This window comes from Heteronotia binoei, chromosome 14, assembly GCF_032191835.1.
Source record: "Heteronotia binoei isolate CCM8104 ecotype False Entrance Well chromosome 14, APGP_CSIRO_Hbin_v1, whole genome shotgun sequence".
In the NCBI taxonomy this organism is placed as follows: Eukaryota; Metazoa; Chordata; class Lepidosauria; order Squamata; family Gekkonidae; genus Heteronotia; species Heteronotia binoei.
In genome coordinates, this window is record NC_083236.1 from 12,497,975 (window position 1) to 12,521,208 (window position 23,234).

General features: G+C 44.3%; 1 protein-coding gene across 4 annotated transcripts in view; it reads left to right on the forward strand.

Moving 5' to 3' along the window:
• Positions 1-22,963, forward strand: part of AFAP1 (actin filament associated protein 1) — a 55,202-nt gene extending 32,239 nt beyond the window's left edge. The window contains exons 10-17 of one of the 4 annotated variants that reach the window (XM_060254046.1): positions 7,915-8,060; positions 13,112-13,247; positions 14,486-14,743; positions 17,032-17,146; positions 17,814-17,978; positions 18,665-18,855; positions 20,969-21,130; positions 22,320-22,963. In XM_060254046.1, coding sequence (XP_060110029.1) covers positions 7,915-8,060; positions 13,112-13,247; positions 14,486-14,743; positions 17,032-17,146; positions 17,814-17,978; positions 18,665-18,855; positions 20,969-21,130; positions 22,320-22,346 — 1,200 coding nt within the window. In that variant the 3' untranslated portion in view covers positions 22,347-22,963. The remainder of the gene's footprint in view (positions 1-7,914; positions 8,061-13,111; positions 13,248-14,485; positions 14,744-17,031; positions 17,147-17,813; positions 17,979-18,664; positions 18,856-20,968; positions 21,131-22,319) is intronic. The other 3 variants (XM_060254047.1, XM_060254048.1, XM_060254049.1) reach the window with 3 other exon arrangements.
• Positions 22,964-23,234: the final 271 nt, after the last annotated feature.

Genomic DNA, 23,234 nt, shown 5'->3' on the forward strand with positions numbered 1-23,234 from the left:
ATATTCAGCTGGTTTTTCCCAGATGACCTCAGTGCCCTCTGGGGCTCATATGGGGAGAGACGGTCCCTTAGGTAGGTAGGTCCTCGGCCATGTAGGGCTTTAAAGGTAATAACCAGCACCTTGTAGCGAACTCGGTATGCCACTGGCAACCAGTGCAGTCCGCGCAGCCCCGGCTGTATGTGCTCCCACCTTGGGAGCCCCAGCAACAGCCTAGCCGCCGCGTTCTTCCCTCCATTGTGAGAACTGTGCATTAATTCCTACTCTTTGCTTCCTGTCATTTAACCAGTTTTTAATCCATAAGAGAACCTGTCCTCTTATCCTTTAACTGCTAAGTTTGCTCAGGAGTCTTCGGTGAGATACCTTGCCAAATGCCTTTGGCAAATATATGTCTACGGGGTCACTGTTGTCTACATGTTTGTTCACTTTCTCAAAGAACTCCAAAAGGTTGCTGAGGCAGGTGATTTTTGGAGATTTCCCCTCAGCAGGCATTGTCCCTCGGGGCTCTTTTTGTAGCAGAAACTCTTTAGCATATTAGGCAACACACCCCTGAAGTAGACAATCCTCAAAGAGCTTAGAGTAGACCCTGTACTCAGAGCCCTGTAAGCTCCAGGAGGATTGGCTACATCAGGGGTGTGTGGCCTAATATGCAGAGGAGTTCCTGCTACAAAAAAAGCCCTGTGCCTAACCATTCTATCTTTGATTGGAGTTTTTACTAATTTGCCTGAGACAGAAATTAGACTGACTGGCCTGTAACTTTCAGGGTCCCCTCTGGATCCCTTTAAAAAAATCAGTCACATTTCTACCCTCCAGTCTTCTGGTACAGCAGCTGAATTTAGTAATAGGTTGCAAATACAGATTAGTAGATCAACAATCTTGCATTAAGACCTCTCCAGTGTATGCTGTCAGGACCTGGAGACTCACTGGTTTTTAATTTCCCCATTAGGTCTAAAATGTCATCTCTAGTCACCTCAGTTTGACTCGGTTCTCCAGGTTCCCTTCCCAAAAACAGCTGTTGGCATGGGTATGCACCCCTCACTTTCCACAGTGAACACCGAAGCAAAAGCGTCGTTGAGCTTCTTTGCCATCTCCCCCGTCTTCTTTTTGCAAACCCTTTAATCCTTTGTCATCCAAAGGCCCCGCTGCTGGTGTCCTGCTCTGAATACATTTTTAAAATGTTTGTTGTTTGTCTTGATGCTTTTAGCAACCCACTCAAAATCTTTTTGCGTGCCTGATTATTACATTTCTTTTGCCAGAGCCTGTGGTCCCTCCAGTTCAACTCAGTGGGGCAGACCTTCCACTTTTAAAAAGAAGCCTCTTTACTTTTTATATCTTCCTTGACTTGCGTTGTTAACCACACAGAGCTTCTTTTAGATTTGGCGGTGCCTTTCCTAACTCACGGAATGCATTTTATGTGGGCCTCAGTTAGTGTGGTATTAAATAGCTTCCAAGCATCGCCTAGGAATTTGGCTGTCTTCTGTCTCCCCCTCTGCTTCCTTTTTATTATTCCCTTATTTATGTAAGGTTCAGTCTTTCAAAATCAAATGTTCCAGTTTTGAACTTTAGGGGTCCATTGACCTGAATGCTGAACTTAATAGCATTGTGGTCACTGTTCCCAACTAGTATAACAACCTCTACATCTCTCACCAGGTCTTGAGACCTGCTCACAACCAAGTCCAAGATCACTGTTCCCCTGGTTGGCTTTGTGACCAACTGTTCTAGTGCACAGTCGTTTATGATGTGTAGGAATCTAATATCTACAGCGCGAGCACACATTTATCCAGTCAATGTGAGGGTTGTTGAAGTCTCCCAGTATAATGGCATTATCTGTTTTAGTCACCTCCCTTATTTCCTTCCCTCATCTCAAGAACAGCCTCAGGGGTTTGATCAGGTGGGTGTACAACCCCACTTTTAAGTAACCCTTAGGCCCCAGTATTTCCACCCATATTGCTTTTGATGGGGAGTTAATTTTCCTGATGTTTTCTAACTTATTTGATTCTGTGTCCTTTTTGATGTACAACCCAACACCAACAATAATTGATTCCTCCCTGTTCTTCCTGTAGAGTGTAGGAATGACTGCATCCCATGGATTTTCCCCTTTCCATCATATTTCTGAGATACCTGCTATATCTAAATTGTCATTGAACACTAAGCACTCCAGTTTCTCTATCTTGGCCTGGAGACTTCTAGCACTGACATATAATGGGTTTCCATCTTCATTAACCCTTGCGTCCCTCAGCCCCTTAGTCATCATACACGGCCCTCAGTCTTATCAGTGTTACACTGAGTGTTTATGCAGTCATCTTTTTGGACTAACTTGACCTGAACTGGAGGCTCCCCAGTTCATGTTGGCTTCCCCCCTTGGGCTAGTTTAAAAGCTACTCTGACACATTTTTTATATTAGTTGCCAGTAGCCTGGTTCCCTTCTGGTTCAAATGAAGCCTATCTCTTTTATACAGGTTTGGCTAACGAATCTAAACCCTTCCTCCTGGCACCACTTTCTCCTCCATGCATTGAGACCCCTGATCTGTGCCTGTCTAGCTGGCCCTGCATGTGGAACTGGCAGCACTTCTGAGAATGCTACCTTTGGGCTTTCTGCCTAGTAACAAAGTTTTCCTCCAGGAACACACAGCTACATTTCCCAATGCCGTTGGCGCAAATGTGCACCAGGACTGCTGACTGCTCTCCAGCACGATCAACCTATCTAGAAAGCACATGATGTCTGCAACCTTCACGCCAGACAGACAGATCACGATGCAGTTAAAACACTGGTCATAGACCCCAGTCTCTCTATTCCTAATGACTGAATCACCCACCATCAGAAACCCACCTCCCCCCACCGCCCAGCCCCTCAGGGGTATCTTTGCTTTGAGAGGATATTAGTTGCCAAAGGAAGGGTTCCCTTCTAAGGGATCACATCCCTCCTCCTCCTCCGACTGAAGCTCTCCGACGTCAAAACCCTCACTCTCCACAATAGCAGAAGAGCTGTCAACACAGGAGTGGAATTGTTCTGGCAAGTCCCTTAAGGTCTCTTCCCCAGACCTTTCTCTCTGCCTCAGCTTCTTCAGGCTGGCTGTCCTATCAGGGGAATGAACCTGTTCTCTGAGAGCCACAAACTCCATGCAGCAAGCATACACCCACAAGTTCCACCTAGTGGACAGATAATTGTACATGTGGCACTCTGCAAAACACTGGACTAGCCCCTGCTCCCCTGCTGGCTTTCTACTTACATAACTGGTTAATGTTTTAAAGGTATCTTGAGTGGTTCAGGGTCCCCAGGCCAAGAGCCCTTTGACTTGTACCAAAGGCTTGTGCCTCTGCCTAGGAGGAGCCTGACAGTTCAGAGACTCATGGCCCCTGCTTTCCAACAGCAGAGCTCCAGGCAAACAGACCTTGCTCAATGAGCAGCTGACCAGACAAACACCCAAACAGATGCAGAAAAAATACCACTGTCCAGAATACTAGAGATACCCACTTACCCTCAAACTCTGTCCTCTCAAAAAACAACATCAGTTAATGCTCCCCCGTAGTTTAGCAGTTCAGGAAAGGCAAAAAACTTTCTTGCAGCTCTCTCCTGGGTCCTGTCTCTGGCTCAGTTCTGCCTTATTCATCAGCTGAAATTCTAATCAGTTTCACCTTTAACTTTTCAAATCATATCTTTCTATTCTGCTCCAGGAAGAAGTCTAAAAGATTCACACAACATGTCTTCGTCTACATCTTCCTGGGGGATCTCCTTACAACCAACAAGTAGATTATTGAAATCAGCTGTCTTGAGCCCATTGCCCTGTTGCGCAAGAGCATCTGCTCATCTCACTTCCCTCATCCCCTCTTTTTTTTCTGGCGATGAGGGGGATTGACATTTTGATTCCTAAAAACCCTAGTGGAATAAATACCAAAGTCAGACAACATTAGAGCTCTACACATTAAAAGATTCAGAATCATAGAAGTCTTAAAATTAAGCATTACACTCTGTTCTAGAAGTTTTCCTCAAAACTATATGATCCATCAGATTAGTTCTGTACCTAGGTAATTATAGTAACTTGGCCAGATGAGACATAATCTGGTACCTAGATTCCCAGGCTGGAAGTATTCCTCTGTGAGGAGTGATTAGTCAGTTGACCCTATACAGGCTAAACAGGAGTGAATACTTATAGTCCTGATGGTATGAAGTACCGTAATTAGTTTTGATTCTAAGCCTGGGGAAGAAAGATTCTTTTGTACCCCATTTTACCTCCAGATGCTCTTCATCTTATACTGGTTCCCATCTGATGAGTTTTTGATTCCTGATCTGAATGACTACTTTGAATTTTTTCCAAAATGACTTCTGATGTCACATAAATCTCGCTCATAAATCTGAGGTTAGGGTCTGAGAAGCTAACAAGGCTGAGATACTATTTTCCTGTCCAGAAGAAATTTCATTTCCACTCTGATTATCCAGATGTTGCTCCTCCTCAAGAGAGTCCTTCAAAGTCTCCACCTTTCATATCTGTTAACATAAGAACATAAGAGAAGCCATGTTGGATCAGGCCAACGGCCCATCAAGTCCAACACTCTGTGTCACACAGTGGCAAAAAATGTTATATACACACATACACTGTGGCTAATAGCCACTGATGGACCTGTGCTCCATATTTTTATCTAAACCCCTCTTGAAGGTGGCTATACTTGTGGCCGCCACCACCTCCTGTGGCAGTGAATTCCACATGTTAATCACCCTTTGGGTGAAGAAGTACTTCCTTTTATCCGTCTTAACCTGTCTGCTCAGCAATTTCATCGAATGCCCACGAGTTCTTGTATTGTGAGAAAGGGAGAAAAGTACTTCTTTCTCTACTTTCTCCATTCCATGCATTATCTTGTAAACCTCTATCATGTCACCCCGCAGTCGACGTTTCTCCAAGCTAAAGAGTCCCAAGCGTTTCAACCTTTCTTCATAGGGAAAGTGCTCCAGCCCTTTAATCATTCTAGTTGCCCTTCTCTGCACCTTCTCTAATGCTATAATATCCTTTTTGAGGTGCGGCGACCAGAACTGCACACAGTACTCCAAATGAGACCGCACCATCGATTTATACAGGGGCATTATGATACTGGCTGATTTGTTTTCAATTCCCTTCCTAATAATTCCCAGCATGGCGTTGGCCTTTTTTATTGCAAACGCACACTGTCTTGACACTTTCAGTGAGTTATCTATCATGACCCCAAGATCTCTCTCTTGGTCAGTCTCTGCCAGTTCACACCCCATCAACTTGTATTTGTAGCTGGGATTCTTAGCCCCAATGTGCATTACTTTGCACTTGGCCACATTGAACCGCATCTGCCACGTTGACGCCCACTCACCCAGCCTCAACAGATCCCTTTGGAGTTCCTCACAATCCTCTCTTAGGAGGGTCATGCAGTGGAGGATTAACTCTTGAGAAGTGACTGTCCAGGCATTTAGAGGAAGGTAGATTGCTAGTTTGGAGTATTTCCTGACCTCTTCTTTAGTCACAGAGACACAGCTGGCCTCAGGGCTTCTCAGTGTTAACAACCAACAGCTGAGCACTCAAAGATAAGTGCAAGGAGATTCAGGGTTTCCATTTTCTGGAGTTCTTTAGTTGTTTCACTCTTTCATTCTTTAGTCCCACAGCTGACTTATCATAAACAGTTAAGGAGCTTAGCTGTTATTGCTCCTTATTTGCCTTGTTTGAAAAGAAACTCCAGTTTGCTGCTTCTCTCAAGTAATGCAACAGGAGTCAGGAATCCTGGAGTTCAAAGCAGTTATAAACAGCAAAGGCAATAATTCACTCCAAACGCTCCCAAGCACTTCTTGTAGCCAAAAAGGCAGTCTGTGAACTGGATTTGAACAATTACATATGCTAAACCAGCTCTCACTGAGTATAGCTGTGCATCCACAGTGTTCCAATGTATTTCTCTTTTAGAACAGTGTATCAGAATAATGTTTTTTGTTTTTGTTTTTTTGTGTTGGCATGCTCAAATGAGGGATGTGGGCTGTTTGTCTCATTACATATACTAAACCACCTTCCACTCTACTTTAATGCTCCATGTTTTTCTACGGGCTAACTTATATCTCTTTTAGAACAGTGTATCAGAATATTTGGATTTTTTTGTTTTTGTTTTTTGTCTTTTTGTATTGACATACTCAAAAGGGGGATGTTGGCTGTTTGTCTTATTGCATATACCAACCCATCTGATGGCAAACTATATGGATGTTATAATCTCTTGAGAAACCATGGCCTCTATTTAAACTAACAAAGCCAGAATGTTGCCTAGATTTATGGCACCCGCACCTACAACAGCAGTCTGCTTTTTATCACTCTCCAATGTTTTTTTAACCCTGTTTTGTCCTATTCTAACAAACACAGATCCCTACTGGTGATTCTTTTAATCTGCTAAAAACATTCCCATGATTCCACACTGCCCACTTATATATTAAGTATTGCTGCTTGCCATTCCCATTTTGTCTGATGAAGTCTGCTTAAGAGCATACGAAAGCTTACATTCTAAATAGAACTTAGTTGGTCTTAAAGGTGCTACTTGTCTACTGCTTGGATTTGAGCAGTTCTTCACCACCATAGAAAAAAAGAAAACTGACCCACAGCAAGGCAAGAGGAGCTGCATAGCAAGCGTCTGCTCAGACAGCCATCTTGCCTGTTCCCCCCACCCCCACCCCCCCAAAAAAGGATGTGGGCTAGCTGGCAGCTGCTGCTAGATGTATTGCATATGTTTTTAAAATGATTTTAGTATTTATTAGTTTATTAGGGTTTGTAGAATCTTTCGGGCTCAAGTGCTGTGTTCTACTGGAGAAAGTTTGCACAGCAGCCAAGAAGGTCAGAGCGCCTGCTCCGGCTGCAACGCCACTGAGGATGTTCTCCGCAGCCGAGAACGAAACGTCTGGAAGGAAAACTTTCTCCAGTAGAACACGGCACTTGAGCCCGAAAGATTCTACAAACCCTAATGATGTTACCAGCCGTGAAAACCTGAAATCTTTGATATTAGTTTATTGATTTGCTGTTTTGTTTTATCCATAATCCCACCAACCTATGGCTGAAGGGATTGAAAATGAAATAAAGATTTATTAGAAATAAACCTGAACTTGCTTGAAAAATTCAGAAATGAGTGCAGCTATTCCTATCAGGGATGTGTCTATCAGGAAGAAAACATAAATCAAGTTTGTATTTGAGCGAATGCAGGAGTTTTAGGTTTTCTTCCATTATGACTGCTGGTGAAAGCAAAAAGCTTCTTCGATACATAGCAAGTTGAAAAGTTAAATGGGTTTCTGAACTGCTTTCAAGTTGGAACTGAAAAAAGAACACTCAAATGGTTTACAAAAGGATTAGAAAACAACAAAAATAATGAAACAGCAGAAAAAAGTCTCAGAATATTAAAAATGGATATGGTTTGTACTGGTTTTGAACTGAAAACATTCTTATGTGCCAGTGAAAGTGCCTAGTAAGTGATCTTGTTCGGGACAGGAGTCCATATTTTGAAAACCATTGTGCTGTTAAAAACAGTGAAATATCCTAAAGCTTAAACACGGAACATTTAATTTGCTTTATACTAATTTCATAAAGTTATTTGTTTTGTTAATCTAAAACAGCGTGGTCTAGTGGTTAAGAGAAGTGGACACTAATCTGGAGAGAGCTGGGTTTGATTTCCCAGTCCTCCTCTCCACCAGAAGCCTCTGGGTGACCTGGGGCCTGTGCCAGTTCTCTCAGAATTCTGTCAACCTCACCTCCCTTACAGGGTGTCTGTTGTGGGGAGAGGAAGGGAGAGGCCATTGTATGCTCTGAGACTCCTTAGAGTAAGGGAAAGAACCTGTTCTTCTTTTCCTTCTAAAACATAGGTATATTTGAAATAAAAACTGGATGTTTAAATGACAGCTTAAGTATGTTTGCATGTGATCCCCCTCCCCTCCTATAGGCATCGTCTTCTGAAGACATGGGCCGGTGGATTGGGATCTTGCTGGCTGAGAGTGGCTCATCTGCAGATCCAGGCACTTTGCACTATGACTACATCGATGTGGATGTGACCGCAAGTGTTATCCAGGCCGCAAAGCAGACTTTCTGGTAGGTGAAGCTCAGCCAGTTAAGAGCCTTTTCAGGAACTCTGTCAAAAAAAGCTTTGTTGTCTGTCTCCCACTCTTTACTAGGCATTACTCTGAAAACCTGTGAAATCTTGAGAGGCAGCATAGCTGGAATCCTCAGCGGGCAGTGCTGAGTGGCCTAGAATTGCCTGCATTAGTGTGAAGTAGTGAATGGAGGCAAACTGTATCCCTTGCCCATTTACAAAGCACTGTTTTGTTGATCTCTTCCATTCTGTCCCAATGGTTTGCAGACTGTGGCTATTACCTCATTGCCTCCTTGAAAGTCTGAAACACCAGATGAGGTATATTTTTCCCAATTGTCAACATAATGCATTGAATTACAAACTATAGTAATCTCTCATGGCACTTTTCAAGCCATGTGTAGGCGTAATCATGTGAAGAGTTGTATTTTGTAACTCTCAGCACAATCTGTAAAAATAGAGAATGCTTTTGGAAGCCTTGTGTCAAAACATACATATTCTGTCTCTTAGGATTAAGCTACATGAATAATTTCAGCTTGTTACTAATGCTAGAGTAACTTCTTGGAAGCGTGCCTCCAAAAGATGTCACTACTGATTTCTTTGCTATTAAATAATGGCATAAGTATTTATTTTTTCCCTTCACAATTCCTAATTGGCACTTAGCATGTTCAGGATTCCTTGCATGCTTTATCAGAGCTGTTTCCAGATGATTTCAGAGTTGTGACCCATTCCTAGTCGATTTAAAGCAAACTTGGATACAAATATACTCCAGACTTTTCTAGAGCAGCATTGGATGAGAAAGTGAATTGTGACTCTGAATGCAGGGCGATCCTGAAAGAGGAAGATTTTGATTCAATGTGTAATTTATCCTTTCTATAAATAACATGTATTAACTCAGAAAGAATTATAGAATCATAGAGCCGGAAGGGGCCAGACAGGCTATCTAGTCCACTGCTCAATACAGGGTTGCCTAAAGCACCCCAACAAGCGTTCATCCAGCTGCTGCTTGAAGACTGCCGGTGAGGGGGCTCCATGACTATCCTGAACAAACAGGACAGCCCTGCAGCCCTCTACTAGTCAGTTCCAAATCTCCTTTTCTGTCCAGTTCACAAGGCACCCCTCTCTCTCAGATCAAACTTAGCTTTTTGGTTCTCACCTAGAGACAGGTGGATGTGTCATTCACAGACCAGACTCCACAGAGAGAGGTACTTTACATGATTAAAGGGCCTGTTTCCGTGAGTGGTTCCTCGTTCATTGAAGCCCATGTCCTCCTTGCTGTTGCTGTCTTGAATCTGGAACATGTGATCAGGAAAGCTAGAGAGCTTTTCTTTTCTTGGCTAGAGAGCGAGTTTGGTGTAGCGGTTAAGTGTGCGGACTCTTATCTGGGAGAACCGGGTTTGATTCCCCACTCCTCCACTTGCACCTGCTGGCATGGCCTTGGGTCAGCCATAGCTCTGGCAGAGGTTGTCCTTGAAAGGGCAGCTGCTGGGAGAGCCCTCTCCAGCCCCACCCACCTCACAGGGTGTCTGTTGTGGGGGAGGAAGGGAAAGGAGATTGTGAGCTGCTCTGAGACTCTTCGGAGTGGAGGGCGGGATATAAATCCAATATCTTAATCTACCTCACAGGGCATCTGTTGTGGGGGAGGAAGGTAAAGGAGATTGTGAGCCGCTCTGAGACTCTTTGGAGTGGAGGGCGGGATATAAATCCAATATCTTCTTCTTCATCTTCTTCCTTACACTGCCTGCCAGAGCATATAATTTTCAAAAAGTGCCTGTTCCTTCTGGAGTGATTTTCTCTTACAAGAGATAGAGGTGCCAGGCCCCTAGCCACAGTGGGGCACATGGGGCTGATGCCTCTTCACTGGCAGTGCCCTGCCCTGTCAGTGAACATGCAAGACCACCACCATGGCCCCCCGCAACCACCGTCCGGCAAGGTTTTCAAATCACCCTTGGCCAGCGAGTATTTGGCTGGCCTGGAGGAGAAAGAGAGCCTCTGGGTGGGTGTCTTGGGGAAGTTGCCCTCCGTGTGTTTCCCTTGGGTGGAGGGGGAAAGAAGGAAAGGAGGACATTTTCTACTTGGCGAAGTGCTGCGGCGTGGAAGCAGCTGCTTTCTCCCATGCTCACCTCTTGAGAGGCTTTGCAAAGTATCCAAAGCACTTTGGGGGCTTCTAGATGAAGGGGAAGAGTAAAGATTGGCCCCTTGAGGGCATAGGCAAGGAGCAAAAATAATGGGGTTTATCAGCACAGAAACTTTGCTGGCAGTGGCTTGAGAAAGGGGAGGGGGAAGGAGACAAGGTGCCTTGCTCTGTGGCTCACACGCCGGGAAGCGGGGCTGTATCTGGCAGCCCCACAGCCGCGAAACTGCTCAGTCAGTGTGCCTGAACTCAGTCTGCAAGAGGCAACATTCAGCTGTTAGTGGCCCTCAAGGACTCAGGAGTGTGTGAATGAAGCTCTGCTGCTTGCATTGTTCTGTCTGTAGTCTCTTCCCCCCCCTCTCGGGCAGGGGTGACCTCACCATACCCAAATCCAGTCAGTGACACTTTCTGCGAGGGAATCTGTTATTGCTAACTGCTCCCTCCCCTTTTTCAAGATCCACCCAGAGACAAAAACATTTTTAAAAAGAATGGGAGGAGGACAATGATGAGGTAAAGGTGCACGGCACTACCCTGGGACCTGTCAGGAAGTCAGCCTGCTCAGCCCCACTTCAGCCTAGGGCTGCCAACCGCCTGGAGATCTGCTTTTATAACTGATCCCCAACTGGCAGAGATCAGCTCCCCTGCTTTGAAGGGTGGACTCTAATGGCTTTGTACCATGCTGAGGCCTCTCCCCTCCCCTAATCCTGCCCTCTCCCAGATTCACCCTCTAAGCCTCCAGGTATTTTCCAGCAGAGACCTAGCAAACCCTACTTGCAGCTGGCAAAAGGAACCAGACAAGAAGCCCATGCCGGGGGAGGAGAGGAGAGCAGCGCTGCAAGCCCAAAGCTCCTTACTACCAGCCAACAACAGTCCATGCAGACTGGCTTGCGAGGGTGGTGGGGGAGGAGAGGAGGGCAGCGCTGGGAAGGTGGTGGAGCTGTCTCAGAGGTGGTGAGTCGGCAGGAGAGGGTGAAGTGCGAGTGGGCACAGCAGATGAGGTTGTGTTAGGCTCGTTAGCCTCCAGATCCTGGTGGGGAATTTTTGAAAGCTCCTCTCTGCTGCCAGCCAACTGGCTGTTAGGGGGAAACCTCGCCCCAGAAGCTACAATGTGCCTTTAAATCTGTGCAGGCTTAAAAGAAGCTTGCAAACAACTTGTGTTTTGGACTTTGTGTATGCCTTTAAATCTCAGCAGGAGGAAAGCTGCGTGGGTGGGGTGAGCAGGCAGAGCCAAGTGGTTCTTCCTGGTGAGTGTGTGAAGCATATGAGAAAGGAGGACAGTCCCATTCTTCTGCATTTGTTTCAGAAGTAGTGTATATAGTAAAATGGATAGTAAAGAGTTAACTAGAACCTGATTATGGGTTGGAGGAAAACTCCACCCCCTAGGCTGCTCTCTTTTCATTTTCCTGTTAGTCTGAAGAAGGTGGTTGAAATACAGCAGATGGTTATATTCATAAACTCCCATGAGTAAATTGCCCCTGTGAAATCACAAAAATATGTGCTTGCAAACTGTTTGTCTTGGCTGCTTTGTGAGTGAGTGAATGTGTGGGTTCACTTTCATTTAATGGAAGTGCAACTGCTGAGGGGGGACCCTTTGAAGCCAGAAAAGAGGCTGAGGAAATAAAGATTATATTCACTGCTGTATTTTTATTTATTTATTTTAGGGAATGAGAAAGTTTCCAGGCTCGACCTCCAAAGTCCCGAGGCTCCCCCCCTCCAAAGTCCCCAGATATTTTCTGAGTTGGACCTGGCATCCTTAGGTTGTGTGTATATGTGTGTGTGAGAGAGAGCAGAGCAAGTGAGAGTAGGGTGGGGGGTGGGCAGAGCAAGTGGATGAGGTGTGAGCAGAGCAGATGAAGGTTGAGTGGGTGAGCAAAGCGAATGGACTTGGAGTGTGGAGAGCAGCAGGTAGGCAGAGCAGCGAGGGTGGGGGGTTAGTAGAGTGCCAAGGATTGGCCGGGTCGGGGGGGGGGGACAGAATAGCCCTGTGTCAATAAGAGGAAAGGTCAGAGAAAAGTGGAAGGAGTTTGGTCAGAAGCAAAAGCAGGGACCAGTAATGGACTTTTCCAGGTTCCCTGACTGTAATCTAGTAGTTTTGAAAACAAAGTCAGAAATTAGTGAGAAAGGAGTTTCAGCTGAAACTAAGGTACTTCTGAAAATGACTGCCACTATCTCTCTCTTAGACCTCTCTCTTAAGCTGCCCCTCTAGCAAAAAATTTGCTCTGTGAGCAAAAATTTTCTGGCTACTGGCCTGGAGGTTCCAGGTTTCCATAGCGGCCCAAAGAACACAGTGTGATTCCTTTAGGCAAGACCAGTCAAATGATATAAACAGGGTGCAGCTTTCAACTTCCCCCAGAACGTTTAATCAAGCTGAATGTAAAAAAAAATAGAAAAGGGGGGGGAGCGGAGAATAAACTGAGGAGGCCATGTTCTTGTGGCCTCTGATCTGTACATGTTTGCAGAGTTGAGCAAACTTAGGAAGGCCCAGGCTACCCCAATCTCATCAGACCTCAGAAGCTAAGTTGGGTCGGCCCTGGTTAGTATATGGATGGGAGACCACCAAGGAAGTCCAGGGTCAAGACACCTTTGAATGTCTCTTGCCTTGGAAATCCTGAAGAGTCACCATAAATCGGCTTTGACATGATGGCAAAAAAACCCGATGATAAAAATCTGTAAACATGAAATCGTTTTCACTGTAGTTCCCACCCCCCTGGTACATTTTCCCTTGACTTCCTGACTGAAACTTCAACCTGAAAAACCATGACGTGGCTTCTTTTTGTTTCTGTTGATATGAAGTACTTTAGAAGGTGGTGGAGTTGATGCAAGGAAGAATTTGGGATAAGAAAATCATGCATGTACCCTTTGGGCACTTTCCTCCTTAACTAAGCATTATTTCTGATTTTCCCAACCCTGTTGTTTTAGCTTTATGAACAGACGAGTTGTCTCTACTAATCCGTATCGAGGAAATCCTGCCAACGGCTATGCGTGTCCCAGCGGAATGGCACTTCATTATGATGATGTTCCTTGCATAAATGGATCAGTAAGAATTGATTTTTGTGTAGGTCAAATTGTTTATACATGTTGAGCTCTCATAACCTAGGACTCCCTTTAATCAAGTGCCACTGAGCAGAGTTCTAGAGCTTTGCTTTTGCCTCTTCTGGGGGCACACTTCCTTATTGTTTAATGCATGTGAATATAATGTAGTCCAGTGCTCTTGGATTAGCTTGACCCACAGAATTAATACAGCTCCCTTGGGAAGGTGAAGAGTTCATTTGAGTCTGTGCAAAATGCGTGACAACTAAGTGGGAGGATTTTGCTAGGTCCTTTACCTGTCTGCCTTCATGCACTCTTGCTCTTGTTGTTGCAAACTTCCCAGGAAGACTCTGGGGGAGGGGAGAAACCAAGGCGCTCTTATTGCTGCTGCACCTAGGAGAGATGAATCTTGAGACTTCCATGCATCATCAGATAATGTACACCAGGGGTGGCCAACGGTAGCTCTCCAGATGTTTTTGCCTACAACTCCCATCAGCCCCAGCCAGCATGGCCAATGGCTGGGGCTGATGGGAGTTGTAGGCAAAAAAAACATCTGGAGAGCTACCGTTGGCCACCCCTGATACACCATTGCTTGTAAATAGGTTATAAAGTGCTTTTATTCATATGTAATTTCTGTGTGAATCACTGGAGCTTTCAAAAGTACTTATGAAAATTGAGAGGGGTATTTGTATATGATGAAAATGCTTTGTTTATCAATCACATTTATATCCAGCTCTGCTTCCAGTGAGTTTAGAGAGACATACATGGGGAAGCATTTGACTCCTCTGTGTAAAGCTAAGAAAGCTGGAGTTCTTGAAGGCTGCTTGGCTGAAAAGGGATTTGACCTTAGATTTTATCTCAGATTGGTCTAGTTTGAGTCCAGTATTCCGTTCGCTGTACCTGAGCATCCTTTGCAAATACAACAACGGGCCTTCTCCTTTATCCAGGCACATTGTAAGGGAGAGAGGCACATTGTAAGGGAGAGATTCCAAAGTCAGAATGTCCAGAATAAGGAAGGCAATTTTGAAGCAGTGCTCAAAGACAGGGAAAAGTTACAGAAATTAATTCTAATTACCGTATGTTCAGTGCAGTGTAACTTCATGTGTAAAATAAGAGCAGTTTATAATTTTGAATAAAAACAAGGAGTTCATGAAGGAGGCAGTGTACATCAAGAGGACTTTCTCATTGTTAACTTTCTAAAGAGTTTTTTTCCCCCTCTGATGCATGAACTCTGTGCTGACTTACTAAGTATGTGTGTTGCAGTGGGAACCAGAAGACGGCTTTCCTAATACTCGTAGCAGAAGCACAGGAGAAGATGAGCTTTATGATAACATGGGCCTGTACGATAACTTGCCATCTCCGAAAATCTTTGCACGCTATCCACCAGCAGACCGAAAAGCCAATAGGTTATCTACTGACAAACTGTCTTCTAACCACTATAAATATCCTCTCTCATCCAATCTGTCTTCTACTCCGTCTCTCACTAATACCTCTGCTGTGGGGAGGGGATCGGTGCCCCAGGTACTGCAGTGCTTTGTTAATTGCACTTTCTTTGCATGTTGCTGTGTATATCCTAAGAGAATCCACTGACCACTCACATCCTTTTGGCCACATTCTGTATTGTTTCTTGGACTATTAACAGGGTTGTCAACAGTCTTTCTTCAGTGGATTTGGAGTGGGAAAGACTTTAGCAGTGTGTAAGATCTCTGGAACTGTCTCAGCTAGGACTGACCTTCCAGCACCTGTTTATCTGAGGGAAGAGCACTCACACACAAACATATCAGTAACAGTTATTAGTAGCTGTTGCGGGCACCCTTCTGTTGTGTACTATACAGTAGGCATTCTTCATTAGTCCATGTAGCTGTGTTTCCATGTGTGTTCCAGTCTGCTTTCTTCAAATACTCTTAAGAACATTAGAAGAATCCTGCTGGATTAGACCAATAGTCCATCTAGTCCAGCATCCTGTCTCACACAGTGGCCAACTAATTCCTCTAAACAGCCAACTACCAGACATAGAGGTCAAAATCTTCCCATAATGTTACCTCCTGGCTGCGGGATCCAGAGGATTAGTGCCTCTGAATGTGGAGATTCTTTTTAGACACTATGGTTAGTAGCCGCTGACAGACTCATCCTCCATGAATCTGTCTAATCCCCTTTTAAAGCTGTTTGTTCCTGTGGCCATCACGACATCCTCTGGCAGCGAATTCCACCTTTTAATCACATTCTGTGTACAATAGCATTTTCTTTTGTCCTTAACCTGCTGACCATCAGCTTTGTTGGATGCCCTCAAGGTCTGATCTTTTGGGAGAGGGAGAAAAAAAAAAATCTCTTTGTCGACTCTCTGTATCCCCTTGCATAATTTTAGAAACCTCTAAGCATGTCTCTTTTCCAAACTGAAAAATCAAAGACTGTCCAGCCTTTCCTCTTTAAATGTAGAGAAAGTGGGCAGTGACATCAATCTGCTTTCTATCACTCTTCACTGTTGTTACAGCCCAGTTAACAACATTCACAAACATAGACCCCAATTTGTGATTCTTTTAATCTGCTAAAAACATTCCCATGGCTCTGCATACCAACTCACTGCTCACTTTCTCTACATTTAAAGATGGCTTGCCATTCCAATTTTGTCTGATGAAGTCTGCTTAGAGCACACGAAAGCTTACATTCTGAATAAAACTTCAGTTGGTCTTAAAGGTGCGACTTGTATGCTGCTTTGTTCTAAACCCTTATAGGGGATAGACCATGCAAAATTGGCCATATATTGCTTAATAGGACATTATTATCGATCTACAAAATGCCAGGACCAAAAAACCAGCCCAAAAACAATCTTCAGAATTGGCAGTTGCACTAGGCTGCCAGACATACAACAATCTTAAACCCTGGCGAGCAGTCTTGGATATCATCACTGGAACCATGCAAATTATGGTTTTTCCCCCTTAATTTTTCTCAGCACCACTAAAACAGGCTGCTAGCAGATCTACTTTTCAGGCAGTTCCATTAGAGGCCTGGTCGACAGGAGTTCTAAAGCACTGCTGTTGATTGTTGAATGTTATATAACATTTCAAATATAAGTGTTTGGAACACAAATGTTAAATGTGAACCAAAATGCCTTGAACATAGTTCTTGGGTGATTATGAAAGCCCATAAATTTTCTGGCTATCATATTTATAGGATTGTGGCACACAAAAACAAAGAAAACAAAACGTAGATGTGTCTTTCTCAGAATTGAAATGGCCAGATGAATATAAACAAATAATTTGTAAATTCCATGCAACAATTCTGTGAAAAGTGTCAGAAATCTAGTTTCCCCATGAAGCCAGGTAACAGTTCAGAACTAATGCTGAAATTCTGCTCTTGGCTTTGGTTTTATGAAATTTCATATTAAGTCATCCCTGTTTCAAACAATAAATCCATTTTAAGTTTTTTACAGGTCTCTTAGTAGCCAAAGATACTGAACTCCTGTTATGTGAGCAGATTAAATGCTTAGTTAAATGATCAACCTCAGTTTGTTTTCCTGTCACTATTCCTAATGTGGTTCCCTGCCATTATTTTGAAGTATTGTGAGAAATTTTGAATGTACCCCTGTCGCCTGAGGCCCAAGCAATGTCTCCCTTTTGCATGCTCCTGGGTAAGCAATTTGTAGGGACTTTGATTCCATCTGCATTGCTTGGAAAGAAGTGCCCTTTTTCAGTTTGTAAGAAATGACTAGCTCTCAGTTGGGCAATTCTAGAGGCTGTGACCTAGTAAAAATACAACATTTCTGCCATCTATTAATAATTGCTAAATAAATATTTTATTTTTCTTATCAGTTTAAAGGAAAGAAGGCTCCTTTGGCTGCAAATGGAATTGTGGGGAAAGGGAGAACTTTGAGCAGTCCACAAAAGAAATCAGAATTTGCTTCAAATGTGAAACGCAATACTTCCAGTAAGTGTACTCCATTGGTGGAAGGCCATACCTTTGGAAACTTTTGAAAAAATAGCTAGATTTGAGTCCAGTAGAGAACAAGAGTTGACGGGTATAAGTCTCTGAGAGTCAAAGCTCCCTTCGTTAGATGTCTGGCAAAGGGAACTTTGACTCTTGAAAGTTTAATACCCCCCCCCCCCCGCAATATTTTGTTTTTCAGGGGGGCTCCTTCACTCTAGCTGCTCTACTGCAGACCATCGTGGCTACTCTCTACAGTCTTCTAAAAAATAATGCTTTGTCCACCTGCAATGTGTAAAAAAATACAGTAATAACTCTGACCCTAAAAAGGTCTTCTGGCCTCATTTCAGAAGAGATTTAGTTTTTCATTTTGGAGGTATTATAATGGTTGGTTCCCCTTCAGGATTGTTATTTCTGTTAATGTAACAACATTATTTAAGCATGGATATTTCTTAGAAAGGATAGTTATGCTTTGCTACTGACTAATTGCTGAATGCTTTGTAGTGGCATCCTGTGCAGAGTTAAGTCTTCTGAAACCAAATGGCTTAGGATGGAGTAACTGCACTGGATTGCACTATTAAAAGCCTACTGCAGTCCTCCTCTTCTATCCTGATCTGTGGCAGTCCCATCTCAAATGTGTTTGGATCCAATAATCAGTGTTCATGTGCAGATGCTGACCAGTACAAGTATGGCAAGAACCGCGTAGAAGCAGATGCAAAGAGGCTGCAGACCAAAGAGGAGGAGCTCTTAAGGAGGAAAGAAGCCTTGCGGAATCGCCTGGCTCAGCTCCGGAAAGAAAGGAAAGATCTCAGAGCAGCACTTGAAGTGAACACTGGTAAGTTGGGGGTTTGGTTTCTTTTGCTGTTGGAACAATAAAAATCCAAAGGAAGTGACTTCCAACAGCAGGAAAAGGTTTTTGTGCAGAATTTATATCAAGAACAAACAAAAAAAACAGCAGAAGTCAGCTCCGGTGTGAGGTTTTGTGAAGCTGTAGGAGGTAGAATCTTCCATTACAAGAAACCAGAAGGGTGGCTGTGAGTTGGGCTCTCTCTCCACCCACCCTTGTAAGGTTTTGTTCCACTTTCCTTTTGACCTGTTGTTCCCTTATTTTAACTAGGGCCAGCCAGTGCTATAGGGCGGGAGCAGAAAACCAGGCATTGTAATGAATGGAGATTGCTGATACCTCCAGAAAGTGGGTGGGGGTGGGTGGGGGGCAATGGGATCTCAGCTCAAGGTTTTTCACATCTTATCTCATATCCCTACATCTTATCTCTCATCCCTATATCTTATCTCATCCCTTGAACTGGAGATGCCAGGCATTAAACCTGGAATTTTATGCAGGCAAAGCAGAAGTTCTACAGCTGAGCCATGACCCCATCCCAGCCACAAATTGCAGTGACTCTTATTCTGTACCAGTGTTGCAATTGTAAAGTCATTTAATGTGGAGGAGCCCCATTGATGTCAAATAGGGATGTCGAAGTTTACCCTGCCTTAAAAAGCACTTTCACTTCTGGATTGCAGGCAAGAAAACCCTAATTATCCTTGAAGATAAATTAAAGAAACTGGAAGAGGAGTGCAAGTTGAAGGAGTCTGAACGTGTTACTCTGGAATTAGAGTTGACTGAGGTGAAAGAAAACCTGAAGAAGGCCTTGGCTGGAGGCATCACACTGGGATTGGCAATAGAGCCTAAATCAGGAACATCCAGCGCCCAGGTACTTGGACCGGTTCTACTTTTGATCTTGTTACCAAATACTATGGATGGGACACTCGTAGTTCAGCTAACGTAGTTCAGTTCCATTGCTTATAGACCAGGAGTGATTTGAGATGCCATGTACTGGAATTGTTTGCATTATTGGGGAGGGGACCCCTAGTGTTATGAACAAATCCCACCCCCTCAAACCCTTTGCAATGCAGCTAGGGAGGCCAGATTTTCTCCCACCCCCCCGCTAAAGGTGATGTCACAAAACATACAATAGGTGATTTTCCTTTAATTCAAGGTTCTTGTTTGGAATCCTTCACTCTGGACTGGAAGTCATAGTTATTATCTGTGTAAGGATCCAAAGAGTCCACTGGTGATGGTGGAAAGTGCGGTCAAGTTGCAGGTGACTTATGATGACCCTCTAAGGCAGGGGTGGCCAACGATAGCTCTCCAGATGGATTTTTGCCTACAACTTCCATCAGCCCAGCCAGCATGGCCAATGGCTGGGGCTGATGGGAGTTGTAGGCAAAAATCCATCTGGAGAGCTACCGTTGGCCACCCCTGCTCTAAGGTTTCAAGGCCAGAGAGATTCAGAAGTGGTTGGCCATTACCTTCCTCTGCGTAGCAACCTTGGAATTCCTTGCTGACCTCCCATCCAAATGCTAATCAGGGCCAACCCTTCTTAGCTTTAGGAGTGTGACTTCAGCATAAAGGAAACTAAATAAATACCTGAAAAATATCTTCTTGGTAATGCAGATCAAAGGATTTGATTTGGTTACTGATGTAGCTGAGCCTGAATAAAAACCATTTTTTTGGCTTTTATTCAGTTAGCTATACCAAGGAGGATCAGCTGGGTTGTGGGTAGTGAAAGATCCATGCCACCTCAGCTGGCGGGTTCCTCTTCTGTTGGCCCACGATTTAAACTGGGGGGCAGGAAAAGCCTCCCAGCCCAGTCTGTGTGTGGTGGTGATGAGGAGGCCCTTTTTTCCTGCTTTGGAAAGGATAGATGATGGAGGCACCTTCTTCTGGGGCCCATAGAATTGGACTTCCAAGCTCCAGATACCCCTGGATCAATTCTTCATTATAGAACTAGTATAATAGAGCCAAAAAAAGTCAGTAATCCCGAATATTTCTTGAATCCCAATATCATACTGATATTGGGATTTGGGAATATTGGGAAAAACCAATATCTTTCAGATTCAATATACTCAAACTCGAAAAATACCATTTGTGTGTGTGTGTGTATGCTCACTCCTACTTAACTTTCATGATCTGACAAGATTGGGCAAGCCTGGGTCATCCAGGTTATGGCAAAAAGTCCACTGTAAGGATCAAAAATACCCTCATGGGTAGAAATCTGCTGACCAAAAACTACAAAGGGGGAGGGGAACTCTGTCACCAGAAAGAAAGGCTGTCTATCATCTCTTCTCTTTTCAACCTTGCAGCTTTTGGTTGGTGAACTTTTGATATTTGTTCGAAGAACTGGGATAGAAGTGTTTTGGGTGCTTCCTAGGGAATAAATTTGCATTCTACCCTTAGGAGTACTGGGATCCTCACATGGAAAGGATAGGGACATTTGCGATCCTAAAAATCTGGGGCTAGCTGCTGTCTGTAGTAGTGTTTGAATTTTTCTAAAGTGGGAAGATTTTGCAGAATTGCACCAAACTGAGCTGTACTGAACTGTTGGAATCTTCCTTGACTATTATTAGTCTTTGTTTCACACTCACCATTAGGCCACCTATAATGTCAATAACCACAGACTGTAGATAGCAAAAATCACAAATCCGTGGGATCACAACAGCAAAAAAAAACATGGTTCCAAAGCACAGATCCTTATGGATCCTTATGGTCTTTGCATTGTTACCCCAGCATCACCATTAAAATCACATATCATGTCCATTCCCTCAACTTACACCACAAAAAAACCATGCATCCATGGCTTTGTGGCAACACCATGCTGCAAAAACACGGTTCCAAAGGATGGATCCTCACACACACACACCCTGCCCTGGTTATCTATTAAAACTAAAACTCATCTGTGTATGAATTTTGGGCATGTTTGTGTATTTTCTCTCCCACCTTCTGATGCCTGAGTGATTTCAGATTGTCCTGTGTTCTTAATTCAGTCTCCAGTGCTTAAACATCAGACACTGGAAAACTCGCCCATCTCCAGTTGTGATACGAGCGATACTGAATGTTCGGTGCCTGTGAACAGTGCGGTGGTCTTAAAAAGACACTCCTCTTCAAGTACCTCCCCCTGCAGAGGCCACGTTCTTCAGAAGGCAAAGGTAAGATCTGACATCCTGCTTAGATTTAGGAGCCAAACAAAAACCAATAACATACTCTAAATAAGAGACATCTTATATATAATTACAACAATCTTTCAAAACCTTAATAAAGATGCAAATATTTTGTGAGAAATGTATATGTAATGTTATATTTAGTGAAATAACCTCCTACTAGTGGTCCCCAACCTTTGTGGCATCAGGGCCGGCCCGCCCCCCCACAGCACCAGGGCAGGGTGGGGGCACCAAATCCAGCCCCGCCCCCCCCCCCACAGCTGTGCAGCCTCCCTGCCACCATGCAGCCTTGCCGCCCCGCCCCCCAATAGCTATGCAGCCTTGCTGCCCTGCCCCCCTGCGGCTGTGCAGCCTCGACGCCCCATCTCTCCTCGCGGCCGTGCAGTCTTGCCGCTCCATCTCTCCTTGCGGCACCTCCTCCACCTTCCGTTTTTACAATTTTAAGGACAGAAAAGGGGTAGTGAAGCACTGCCTTCCTCGGCTCTTTAGGGCCCCCCCCAACCAATCGGTGGGGAAAATCTCCGCAGCAGCGGCGAGCAACCTGCTGAAGAAGCAGCTCCACCCTTGTCTTCTCCCCTCTTCCTTCCCACGCCCAGGATGGAAGTGGAGAGGAGGCAAGGGCGGCGCTGCTTCTTTGGTGGGTTGCCGGCTGCTGCTGCGGAGGTTTCCCCCGGCGATCAGCTGATTGGCAGGGGGTGGTGTCAGCCCTTAAAGAGCCAGCGAAGGCAGCACTTCACCCCCCCCCCCTTCCCTGGCCTTATAATTGTAGAAACGGAGGGTGGAAGAGGTGCCACAAGGGGGGGCAGGGCGGCCAGGCTTTGCGGACCAGTTGCTAACAGTCCCAGTCTGCGGACTGGGGGTTGGGGACCCCTGGTTTGAAGCATACAATTTTGTTCTGCCTGCATAGTTCTTTGTGTTATAGAGGTGTCTGTTGCAGTCTTTTCTTTCCAGGAGTCATATTTTATTTTCTCCAGGTAGGGGGAAAGGAATGTCAAAATTTTATGTGTCAAACTTGCAGAGATAAAAATACAGCATAGCCCTTTTTCCGTTGTATTATTTTGGAGGCTTAGAGTAAACACTGAAACAGTCTTGCGTTGAGATGTATTGGTATCCATCATTTTCAGTAACTTAATCTCACTTCCCCTCCCTCTCCTGCTCTCTCTTTGCCTTCCTCCAGGAATGGGAGCTGAAAAATGGAACATAAAGGAAATTTAAAAAAAAAATTCTATTCCACTGTTTTAAGGCTCTATCTGGTGTAGCTGAAGATGGACTGAGGTGGATTTATCTATACAGCAATATTAAGGATCGGTCAGTCCCGTTCAGTCAGCGGTCCACGCAAAAGAATGCAGTCGAGAGAAGGACTGTCTTGGATATGCTGTTTTTGTTGCCGCAAGTCTTCATCTGGAATATCAGTAATATGAAGGGAACAATTTTAAATGACTTCGTAGCAGGACTGGTTAAGACTAGCACTAGCAGTTGTATGGGGTGGAAATGGAGATCAGCATGTTTCAGTACCAATTTGAAATAGTTTTAGATAGCGTTTAATCATTTGGTATGAAGTCTAATGTGGAATTCCTACGTGCGTTGCTGGATAGATGTGGAGGTTCACAAGTGTGCGGCATCCATTCAGTTCTTGTGCGTTTTTCATGGTAGAAGATTGAAAAGCTGGATTCTCTGCTGAATTTGGGGGGACCTTTGGCTTCCCATCAGAGGCCAAGAAAGATAAAACGCAGCTGGGAAATGCCTTTGGAGGGAGGCTGCTTCCGGTTGCTGCCATCATTTTAACTGTACTTTTAAAAAGAAATTATTTATTATTTTTTTTCCAAATGTGTTCATTCTTTTTTAAAAGATCAGTAGATACAGATGCCATTTTACACAACTGCAGAAAATACATGCATGTTAAAAGCAAACAACTACAAACCCATCTTCCTAGCTTTGGAAGTCAAAGGGACGCTAGGATCTTAAAACAACAAATGCAGTCAAATGCAGTCAAATACAGTCTTAAGAAGATAAAAAGACCAAATCTGTTTGAAAACATCTGACCTCCCTCTTTCTGAGAACACTGCCTTTTCTCTGACTGCTGGAAAGCAGA